Consider the following 12480-nt stretch of genomic DNA (forward strand, 5'->3'; position numbering starts at 1 on the left):
CAGACAACCAAACAGACAGACAGAGAAACAGAAAAACAAACAGACAGACAAAAAGAAAAACAAACAGACAGACAAACAGAAAGACAAACAGACAGACAAACAAACAGACAGACAAACAGAAAGACAAACAGACAGACAAACAAACAGACATAATAACAAGACAAACAAAAATACAAATAAACAAACAGTCAGACAAACAAACAGACAAACAGACAGACAAACAGGCAGACAACCAAACAGAAAGACAATTAGACAGACAGACAAACGGAAAGACGGACAGGTAGAAAAACAAACACACAGACAAACAGACAGATAAAAATACAGACAAACATACAGACAAACACACAGACAAATAAACAAAAAGACAAACAGACAGACCAAACATACAGTCAAACAGACAGATAAACAAACAGACAGACAAACATACAGATAGATAAACATAGGTACCTACAGACAGACACACTAACATAGAGACACACTGACAGATAAACAACAGACAAACAGACAGACAAACAGACCACCAAACAAAACTAAATTTATTAATTTAAATACTATTTATGGAATGATTCCTTTTTAGTTTGTTTTCATCATTGGTTTCAGACCAAACTGGTTTTCAAGCCTAGCCAAATATATCTTTCTAGTATAATTCATTTATAAATCTACTAGCGGATGCGCCCCTATAGGCCTCTAGTGGCACTTTCAACGTTTTTTTTTTAAATTATCTATGTTGCGCTCAAGTCTGCGAATAATTAATTTTTTTCCAATTTTTGTGATTTCTCTAGGGAGGGTGGTGGTACCCTCCCCCAAAATAGTTATAAACCTTCCCGGGATCTATGAGAAGCTACCCTGTAAAGGAGAACCCGATCGTTTTAGCTGTTAGCAAGATCCTTTGGTACATACAAATACACAGACAAACACACATCCTGTTACTTTATTATAAGGTTACTATGTCTATTTGAATTCAGAGAGAGATGGGACAATGGGCTGTTTATTACACTAGTCCACAAATTTTTATAATAACGTTTCTTATTCGTTGGCTTAAAATCTTTGAGGCCATTAGTGAATTTTGATTGGTTGGTTTATTAAGTTGAGTGTTAAAACGATTCAACCACTAATTGTAATATAAATAAGGGGTAATTTTGTAGATTAACATTGCAGATGTACATCGATTTATCAGCCATTGTCTTATCCCTTTAGATCCCTGCTATTGAAATACTATGTCTATCTATAATACAAAGTAGAATGTCTGTCTGTCCGTCTGAAGCTTAAGATCTCGGTAACAGCTGAACCGAATGTTCTCTACTCTTCAGGGAATATACCTACTGGTTCTGTGGTGGTTTTAGGCTTTTTTCTTGGGGGGTGGGACACCACCACCCTCACCCCCAAAAAAATAAAAATTTATTAAAAGATTTAAAAGAAATCGTTATGGTTAACCCATAAAATTATTGTTCGCAGCACCAAAATATGGTATGTTTAAATTATGTACGAAATAAGTTGTTTGGGGCACAGCCCCTAGAGGCTTGGGGCGAAGCCGCTAATTGAATTATAGCAGAAAGTTTCCTGTCAAATTTCCAGAGAAGGAAAACCAGCAGCAGAACCATTCCATAGATCTAAACAAAGACAACAGGTGTAGAATACCAGTTTTGGCGGGAAAATTTCAAGATTTGTCGGAAAAATTTTAAGTTTTGGCGGGAAAATTTCAAGATTTGTCAGAAAAATTTTAAGTTTTTTTTTGGAAAATTTCTAGATTTGGCGGGAAAATTTCAAGTTTTGGCGGGAAAATTTCAAGATTTGTTGGAAAAATTTTAAGTTTTGGCGGGAAATTTTCAAGTTATGGCGGTAAAATTTTAAAGTTTTGCGGGTAAAAATTTAAATCTAGAATGCAGCATGGTATTATAGGGTGTTGAAATATCATAGTTGTTGTAAAATGGATGTAGAATACGTGGATATTGTAAATGGTCAATTTGTTCATCCATGGTCAAGGAAAGGAATAAGGCAAAGCCAAAAGTGGTGGAGTGGGGGTGGAGGTAGTTATTGTTAGATTAACCAGTTGAGATAGACAGACATTTTATTAGGGTATGCGAGAACCTCTCACAACATTCACATATTCTATATCCATTATATAACCACAAATATGTCCAAGAATATAGTTAATAGCATCTATGAGTAGCAAAGCTAAAAAAAATGAACGACAATCAGATAAAGTATGTCAGATGTTATTTTTTTTGGCATTGCTGACAGATCAACAAACCATCTAGATTATATACTATATGCTCATTATACACCAAATTATTCAGTTGTCTATAAATAGGAGCAAAAAATGTTTCAGAAATACAGACAGACACAAAGTGAAAAGGATAAATCATAATGTCAGTAAAATTATTATCCCGTTTATGTGTCAGCCATGATCACTTTTATTTACCATTGTATAGTCGAATAATATAGCCTGAATATATGCTATACTTTTTTCGTGTATCTCTTAACCAAATACTGCTGGTTAAGATCCTGGAGACATTCAAGCTTTTTGTAACATGGCATTTGTCTGTTAATTACTATTAATATTGCGTATCTGCAGGACTGTTTTTGAACTTCTTTTGTTATGACGCATTGCGAGGTCGAGATTCGCACACATCGCCTTCCCAACAACAAAATTTTGTTGTCTACCTTTGTGATAGTTTGTCTTGTAACATTGAAGTATCCAGAGGCCGTGAATCTGGCGGTTTTCTGGCTTGCCTGCAGCTGGAACTTTTGTACCTGAATATATATACAGGGTGTCTGAAAATAAGGTTTTATGGCTGTCTCACAGGGTGTCTCAGAATAAAGTTCTGCAGTTAGAACTTCATTACCTAAACTTGCATGTAGGGTGTATGAGTAAAAAACTTTTATGGCTTGCCAGCAGCTAGAAATTTTGTATATGAATAAATATACACAGGGTGTCTAAGAATACAGTTCTGCAGTTGGAACTTCTGTACCTGAACTTATATACAGGGTGTTTCAGAAAAAAAGTTTTCTGGTCTGCCTTTACCTAGAAATATTTTACCTAAACCTACAGGATGTCTTATAAAAAACTAGCACAACCAATGTTTATGTTTAGCAGCTGTGACCTTAGCATATAATGGCATATAAAGTCAAAGATATAAAAAGAGCAAAAAAATGGCCTAAAACTATCCCAAAACTAAAATCTAAAAATCAAATAACCTAAAACCATCCCAGAACATAAAAATCTTTGTATAGGTAATAAGATTAAGCATTCTGTTATTCAGAAAGTTTAGGATAAATTCATGTAGAAATATAACACTTATAAAAATGTTGAATATCATGCATTTGATAATGTATATTTGTATTTCTGGTTATTTGAGATTCAATTTTATGAATGTTTTCGTTATTATGATAATAGGGAGCATGTTGATGCTTTAGAAAGAAGTCCTCTTCTCTATGAACATACTCTGCAATTAGAATTTCATAATAATATGCTTAATCACCCAAAAAAAAACAACATTCATCAAACAACCAACCCTTTGATTTCACAATCTTTGTCTAAGAAGTCCTAACTGTGCAAAGGCAATCCCCCTACTCTAACTATTTATGTTGCACATCTGACATAACAGCAGTAGAACCATTTTAACATCTTTTGTTATGACACGGTGTCTGTACAAGGTTTGAACTTCATGACGATGAGAATGTTGTTATACTTGTCATATGGTGAACTAACCTGTCTCTCAAGCTTAGGGGATCCATCCAGAGTTGACATCTGACTCATTGTCCAGAATGGTTTCATTGACTGAATCAAAATAATAACGATTATATCCATTCGAGGGAAAATACTGTAATTATCGTATTATTCTTATAATTTTACATGTTGTCCTACCCTTCAAAAATATTACGAATTGGAAAATGTTATTCTTACCGTATCATTTATAACCTGGTATTATTACAGTACTATCATTTTACCTGTTATCCTACCCTTCTAAAATAAACAAATAGAAAAAATTATTCTTACCATATCCTGAATAACCTGGGAATACAAAAACTATTACGATGAAAATAATAGTCTTACCGTATCCTTAATAACCTGGTATTATTACAGTACTATCATTTTACCTGTTGTCCTATAATGTCAAAACTATAAGAATACTAAATATTATTTTTACCGTATCCTTTATAACCTGGGATTTTACATGTTTTTCTATCCTTCCAATACAATACGAATGGAAAATATTATTCTTTTTGTATCATTCATAACGTGGGATTACTATAGTACTATGAGTATCTCTAATAACCTGGGATTATAATCTAAGATGGTACAAATACTAAATATTATTTTTACCGTATCCTTTATAACCTGGGATTATGACAGTAGTATAATTTTACATGTTTACTATCCTTCCAAAATTTTATGAATCGAAAATATTATTCTTACTGTATCCATTATCACCTGGTATTATTACAGTACTATCATTTTACCTGTTGTTCTATAATGTCAAAACTATATGAATACTAAATATTATTTAATATTTTTACCGTATCCTTTATAACCTGGGATTTTACATGTTTTTCTATCCTTCCAATACAATACGAATGGAAAATGTTATTCTTTTCGTATCATTCATTCATTACTATAGTACTATGAGTATCTCTAATAACCTGGGATTATAATTTTAGATGGTACGAATACTAAATATTTTTTTTATCATATCCTTTATAACCTGGGATTTTAACAGTACTATAATTTTACATGTTTTTCTATCCTTCTCAAAATTTTACAAATGGAAAATATTTTTCTTACCGTATCCTTCATAACCTGGGCCCAATGTCCAAGAAGCTGAATTCTAAGGAAAAAAGTTTAAATCTTTTAATACTGGTTATAATCTTATGGTTGTGCATTTTTATATTCATAGAAAACTGGATATAACACAATTCTAGACATAATTTTTCAGTATGTCTGAGAACCGGTTCAAATCCATTAGATATCAATTGATTCGAATGAATACAGGAAAATATTTTATTAGTTTCCATTATATAACATTAGGGCACATTAGGACCTATAGGTAATCCTCTAAAAGCTTTATCTAATCATTTAATAAGATTTTAAACATAGAGACGTACACTAAAGTAAAAGTATAGAAGGGGCATGGGTCAACTAGCTATATGTTCACAAGGTGGGGACCTGGAACCAACTTTAAATGGATCTTTAAATATCAGCCACAGCCAAGTCACTACAAAACAGCAGAAAGCAATTTGCTGGCAGACGAGAAAAAATCCCACAAATCCTGGGTTATACATCTACATTATTCTTTTATTAGACAGCCGAACAGACGGACAGACATCATTCTACTTTGTATTACATCTAATTCTAAATACCTAAGCAGGGGAGTAATAAGCATCACTATGAATGGCCAGAAGAAATTTCCTAAAGAATAAGAATATTTAGTAAGCTATAAAAATTGGAAAGAATTTTAATGAATATAATAGATTTAAAATCTGCATAAAATTTTAAGGATTTTTTATAAAATTCGCTTTTTATACAATTCATTATTTAAAAGCGCAAATCCAATTTAAGTTAATAAATTTTGACCAATAGGATAGGTGGATTGGAAACTAATTGGTTGAATGATGTACGTCACTTAAGCTTCTCCAATCAGGGCGCAGATAGTTTTCAATCCACCAATCACAGATGTCAAAATTATTTAACTTAATTTGTATTTGCGCTTATAGATAAAGAATTATACAAAAAACGAATTTTATAAAAATTCCTTAAAATTTTATGCAGATTTCAAATCTATTATATTCATTAAAATTCTTTCCAATTTTTATAGCTTAATATTTAGTTCTTTAATATTGAAAATCTTGACTGGTTTATGGTTATTTTAAGAAAGATGAGATAGTTTTTTCTTAGTGCATTATCACCTAAATAAACAAATTATATTTTGGTACCCTCATTAATTTTATTATTTTGAATTTAACCCCCCCCCCCCCCAAAAAAAAAAGAACAAATAAATGGTTGATATTATTTATGGAAATATTTATTATCAGGGATCTAAATGGATAAGACAATGACTGATAAATTGTTGTACATTCACAATTATGATAAGCAAGATTACCCCATTCTCTAGATACAATTAGTGGTTGTAATGTTTGGACACACAACTTAATTAACTAACCAATCTAAATAACTTAAAAGTCACCAAAGTAATATCCCATTATGCGCGAATGATGCTCTGGATACTCTATATGATCACTTAAAATTGGAGGAGAATTTCGCCCTTACGAGGTAAGGTAAGTATAGCATTAATGAATTATTAAATAATATAATGCACACTCCCTCCCATTATTTATACATAAAATACCTTCATATGACATAAGGTAAGTGTAGAACTAAGGAATGCACACTCTGTCCCATTATTTATTTATATAATTTCATATAATCCCGCCCTTACGAGGTAAGGTAAGTGTAGCGAATTAATGAATTATTTAATAATATAATACACACTCCGTCCCATTATTTATACATAAAATACCTTCATATGACATAAGGTAAGTGTAGAACTAAGGAATTATTAAATAATATAATGCACACTCTGTCCCATTATTTATTTTAATATATCTTGACGAACCACAATCTGTCCTACTTTGAGAAAGACGATTCCAGTGACGTCATATACGTTTTGGGAAAGAAAAAGGGAAGGGGGGAAGAACATCTCTTCAAAAGAGATGTGAGAAAATGGAAGAGATTTTCTTCCCCCCTTCCCTAAACGTATATGACGTCACTGGAATCGTAAAGTAGGACAGATTGAGGTTCATCTATACCTTCGTATGTTGTTGACATAAAGAAGAATCCAATCATAATGAGGAGGATGCAGTTGCAGATCAAGGTGACTAGAATTTGAAATCCAAGTAGACCATTTATTTCCTACACAATAATAACAAAAAACATTTGTAAACAATAATGATGTCAATATTCATAAGTACCAAAGTACAAAAAAGTTATTTTCTAAATGGACAAAGTGAGTTATACATTACTACAAGCGAACAGAAAGCAATTTGCTAGCAGACAAAAAGGATCTGGATTATACATCTATACATATACATATATTACAAAATAAAGATTTTGTTTGTTATAATTGGTATAGGGTACATTTATTAATGATCTATATCAAATGGCACTTAAAATTCGAATTTCCATCTGAAATTTTGCATGAGTAATCCTTGGTAGGTCTATTTTCCCTAAATCAAACAAAAAGTTGGAAAAGTAACGGCTAAAGGCTGGCGGCTCAGCCGTTTTGCCATATTTTGGATATCTATATTGCAAATTAGTCATGAAACCTATCTCCACATAATACTCTCTTCCACTCCAAAACTCTAATAAACGGTTCTAGACGGTAGCTGTTGATACTAGAAGTTTTAAAAATGGTTATTGCTATTATTTAACATAAATTAAACCAAAAATATGTTTTAAAAAGTTGATTCCTACGTAATTGATGATGAATTTACCATGAAAATAGGCAAAAAACGGCTAAAGGGCTGAGCCGCCAGCCGTTACTTTTTAAACTTTTTGTTCGATTTAAAGAAAAAAGACCTACCAAGGATTACTCATGCAAAAGTTCAGATCGAAATTTGAATTCTAAGTGCCATTTGCTCACTGATTACAAGATGGTTGCATTAAAAAAAAACCCCTTTTGTATTTCAAAAACTTTAAAGGCATTTCTGATATCAGCAAAACATTTGATATGATTTATTATAAATCTATTGTCCAATCCCTTACCTCCTCAATTACCTCATACGGGCAGAGATGCTGTCCATGATATTCAAACGCCTTGGTCCAACAACCCAGGTTAACACTGGGGTATTAGGTTTAGTAACACCCATCAGACAACAAACCCTTTAATTCAATGACCTTTGTCTGAGAAGTCCTAACTGTGCATGGTAATGAGTTGTACCTGTTTTGTGCCAAGGCATTCATCATACTCTAACTATTACTGTTAGGCAACTGACCATATTTAATGTCTTTAGTTATGACACGGTGATAAGCCAAGATTTGAACTTATGACCTCCCCGGTGACAAACGAGTGCACCACAGTTGTGGGTTTTGTGTCTTATCCCTTAATATCCCTGCATATTACCTGGCCCACATTGTGTAAGTCACTGTGTATCCCTCTCAGAATATCAAGTTGCAGGATCACTGTTGTTTCCTCTTCTCTAGATAAAAACAAGAATGTTTGTCTTTTTTTCTCTTATTTTTCTGTCTGTTTGTCCGTCTATTTGACTATATGTTTGACTATTTGTTTGACTGTCTGTTTGACTGTCTGTTTGACTGTCTGTTTGACTGTCTGTTTGACTGTCTGTTTGACTGTCTGTTTGACTGTCTGTTTGACTGTCTGTTTGACTGTCTGTTTGACTGTCTGTTTGACTGTCTGTTTGACTGTCTGTTTGACTGTCTGTTTGACTGTCTGTTTGACTGTCTGTTTGACTGTCTGTTTGACTGTCTGTTTGACTGTCTGTTTGACTGTCTGTTTGACTGTCTGTTTGACTGTCTGTTTGACTGTCTGTTTGACTGTCTGTTTGACTGTCTGTTTGACTGTCTGTTTGACTGTCTGTTTGACTGTCTGTTTGACTGTCTGTTTGACTGTCTGTTTGACTGTCTGTTTGACTGTCTGTTTGACTGTCTGTTTGACTGTCTGTTTGACTGTCTGTTTGACTGTCTGTTTGACTGTCTGTTTGACTGTTTGTTTGACTGTCTGTTTGACTGTCTATTTGACTGTCTGTTTGACTGTCTATTTGACTGTCTGTTTGACTGTCTGTTTGACTGTCTGTTTGACTGTCTGTTTGACTGTCTGTTTGACTGTCTGTTTGACTGTCTGTTTGACTGTCTGTTTGACTGTATGTTTGACTGTTTGTTTGTTTGTCTGTTTGACTGTCTGTTTGACTGTATTTTTGACTGTCTGTTTGACTGTCTGTTTGACTGTCTGTTTGACTGTCTGTTTGACTGTCTGTTTGACTGTCTGTTTGACTGTCTGTTTGACTGTCTGTTTGACTGTCTGTTTGACTGTATGTTTGACTGTCTGTTTGACTGTCTGTTGACTGTCTGTTGACTGTCTGTTTGACTGTTTGTTTGACTGTCTGTTTGACTGTCTATTTGACTGTCTATTTGACTGTCTGTTTGACTGTCTGTTTGACAGTCTGTTTGACTGTCTTTTTGACTGTCTGTTTGACCGTATGTTTGACTGTTTGTTTGTTTGTCTGTTTGACTGTCTGTTTGACTGTCTGTTTGACTGTCTGTTTGACTGTCTGTTGACTGTCTGTTTGACTGTTTGTTTGACTGTCTGTTTGACTGTCTATTTGACTGTCTGTTTGACTGTCTGTTTAACTGTCTGTTTGACTGTCTGTTTGACTGTCTGTTTGACTGTCTGTTTGACTCTTCTCTAAATTAAACCATGATTGTTGAAGCTCTACAAAGGGTCCGAAAAAATGAGCTGTTTAATGTCATTTAAGTGGAAAAGGAAACCCCTTAAAAAGAGATGGATCTATTGACGTTACATGGCTCATTTTTTTTTTGGACACCTCAAAGAGTCTTAAAATTGTCTATTTGTTTTAGTATAAAGAAATGTTCAAACCTTTGCAATTTGGGAAAACTATCCATGAGAAAGGTATTAAAGATTTTATTTTTGTTTTGAAATTATATTTTACATTAATTGACGCCAGATAGTCACTCACCTTGAAATTTCTTTTTCTCCACCTTTGAGCAGCAGCGCCGGGCAAATATTCTTAAAACAAGAATGATAACATCAATAAAATAAATCTGTGAAACAGTTGATAATAATAAGTCAAAAAGACAGATTGTCCCTAATTTTAGAAAAGCTTTTAACAAGAATGAATATCACCATTAGTAGCAGTAGTATTATAATTATTCAAGTTTACACCACAAGATCATATTTTATATGATGTATTCCCGAACAAAATAATGCTAATGAAACGCATGATTACAGACAAAGACAGATAAACAGACAGACAAACTAACACACATGATTTTTTAAGTAACCTCTCTAGATAAAGCTTTAATAGTTTAATCATAACATAAAATGTATTTGGCCATAACCATGTCGAAAATGCTTACAAAACAGACATTTATCAGATACTGTGATAGTTTCTTTACAAGCCCAAGTAGTCAATTTTGAAATGTCTTTATATACATATTAGGATATAAAAATTGGAAGGAATTTTAATGTTAGGGGGAGATTTGAAATCTGTATCAAATTTTAAGGATTTTTTATAAAATTCGTTTTTTTTATAATTCTTTCTCTAAAAGTGGAAATATAATTTAAGTTAATTAATTTTGACCAATAGGATAGGTGAATTAGAAACTACCTGCGATCTAATTGGGTGAATCATACACTTAAGCTTCTCCAATCAGAGCGCAGATAGTTTTCAATCCACCAATCACAGATGTCAAAATTAATTAACTTAAATTGTATTTCTGCTTTTAGATAAAGAATCATACAAAAAACGAATTTTATAAAAAAAATCCTTAAAATTTGATGCAGTTTTCAAATCTCCCCCTAACATTAAAATTCCTTCCAACTTATATATCCTAATACATATATCTTTCGGTATACAACTTTTCTGTTGGAAGAAATAAGTGAGGGTGGCAACGCATTAAAAAATTCTTTACCTCAGTCATATCAGGTTTGTTCGTCACAACTCCACCATCTCCGAGCTTTAGACTAGCGTTATCCTAGAAGATATTTGCTAAGTTTTATCTTCTAGATGTATATTTTTAAGTCTGTTTATATATTTTTAGTTTGTTTTTTTGCTTGTATGTCTATCTGTCAGTTTATCTGTCTGTCTGTTTATCTTTTTCTTAATTTATCTGTCTGTTTGTTTGATTTTTGTCTGTTTTTGGTTTGTCTGTTTAATTACCTTTCTGTCTGTTTATTCATCTGTCTGTCTGTTGTTTCTTTGTCTGTCTGTGTATCTGTCTACTTGTTTGTCTGTCTGTTTTTCTGTCTTCTGGTTTGTCTGTCTGTTTATATGTCTGTTTATCTGTCTATTTCTTATGACTATTTATCTGTCTGTCTGTTTTTTGCCTATCTGTTATCTGTTTGTCTGTCTATTTATCTGCTTCTATGTCTATTTATCTGTCTGTTTTTGTGTCTGTCTGTAACCCCTAAAAAGAGATGGATCTAGACATATTTTTTTGACGTCACACATTTTTTCTGTTTGTTTATCTGTCTATTTTATTCTGTATGTTTGTCTGTTTATCTATCTGTTTGTTTGTGTTTGTCTGTTTATCTGTCTGCCTTTTTCTCTCAGTATATCCTTTTGTCTGTTTGATTTATCCCAACAAGCAGTAGCTAGTTTTGTAACCCATAATATAAATCTGCAGGAGGGTTGATTTTTAGACTAAATAATTACATACATCAATTATTATAATATTGTCTTATCCCTTAAATGCGTGTGTAAAAGCCTAAGTAAGCCTTAGTAGCAGTTCTGTGTTTTTTTTTAAATTTAGCAAATTCCTTTTCGCTGGGTTCCCAGATCTGATCAAACCTGAAACATGAAATAGTTAATCAATGGAAAACAATGGATAAAGAATAAGTTGATGAAGATGGTATGCTTGGTGACGCTTCATCTAAGTATCCTTTCCATGCCACCTTGATCACAATCTGCTTTTGAATTGAAGTGTAATGTGCTTAATTGACCATGGTATTAAGTTAGGTAACACCCAATAGAGAACCAATTCTTTAGTTGCACAAACTTTGTCTAGAAGCCCTGATAGTGCATAGAAATGAGTTGGACCTTATTTGGGCTAAGGCATTCCTCCATCTCTAACTATATATTCCACACCTTACATAGTAGTAATAGGAACCATTTTTAACGTCTTTCTAATGGGCTGAGATTCAAATCTATGACCTTCTCGTCTATCAAAATATCCAATATATGTATTCTATTTCCACTAAACACAAAAATTATCAAGAATGACAACACCCATAAAAGCAAATCTCATCAAATAGAAAAATAAGAATAAAAAATATTTAAAAATAAATTGTAACCTTGACACCTTTTGTGACAACAGTCATGTTTTATATTTTCTTAACATTCAACCTAACTATCTATCTTGTGTATTTCTTGCTCTCATTATTAAAGTATTCAATATAGAAACATGTTTTTAGTTTAATAATCACACAACCTCAACTATGTAACAGGATACTTATGTATTTCTTGCCTCTTGCTTTTTAACATATCCCATCTTTACTACAGCTTTGATCAGAAAAACATGTTTTAGTTTATTTTTTGATATTCACACAACCTCAACTATGTAGTATATTACTTTTCATTTCTTTGTATCAATTATAGAAACATGTTATAGGTGTTTTACGTAATAGAATACTTACGTAATTCTTTTCTTTTGATTTCTAATCGCATTGTACAAAAATTGTAATTAATATAAAAACATATTTATAAATCACACAACCTTAACTATGT

The 12480-nt window shown here is 32.6% G+C and overlaps 1 protein-coding gene across 2 annotated transcripts in view; it reads right to left on the reverse strand.

Moving 5' to 3' along the window:
* LOC145307197 (uncharacterized) overlaps positions 1-12480 on the reverse strand; it is a 29534-nt gene that overhangs the window by 3813 nt on the left and 13241 nt on the right. For both annotated transcript variants that reach the window (XM_080149569.1, XM_080149570.1), the window contains exons 14-24: positions 11512-11544; positions 10667-10727; positions 9712-9761; positions 8121-8196; positions 6808-6910; positions 5362-5410; positions 4787-4829; positions 3713-3781; positions 2665-2754; positions 1560-1610; positions 570-618 (exon numbers count right to left, since the gene is read on the reverse strand). In XM_080149569.1, the coding sequence (XP_080005695.1) occupies positions 574-618; positions 1560-1610; positions 2665-2754; positions 3713-3781; positions 4787-4829; positions 5362-5410; positions 6808-6910; positions 8121-8196; positions 9712-9761; positions 10667-10727; positions 11512-11544 (670 nt within the window). In that variant the 3' untranslated portion in view covers positions 570-573. The remainder of the gene's footprint in view (positions 1-569; positions 619-1559; positions 1611-2664; positions 2755-3712; positions 3782-4786; positions 4830-5361; positions 5411-6807; positions 6911-8120; positions 8197-9711; positions 9762-10666; positions 10728-11511; positions 11545-12480) is intronic.

The sequence above is a fragment of the Acartia tonsa genome, chromosome 15 (assembly GCF_053477335.1).
Source record: "Acartia tonsa isolate MP-2025a chromosome 15, ASM5347733v1, whole genome shotgun sequence".
Taxonomy (NCBI): domain Eukaryota; kingdom Metazoa; phylum Arthropoda; class Copepoda; order Calanoida; family Acartiidae; genus Acartia; species Acartia tonsa.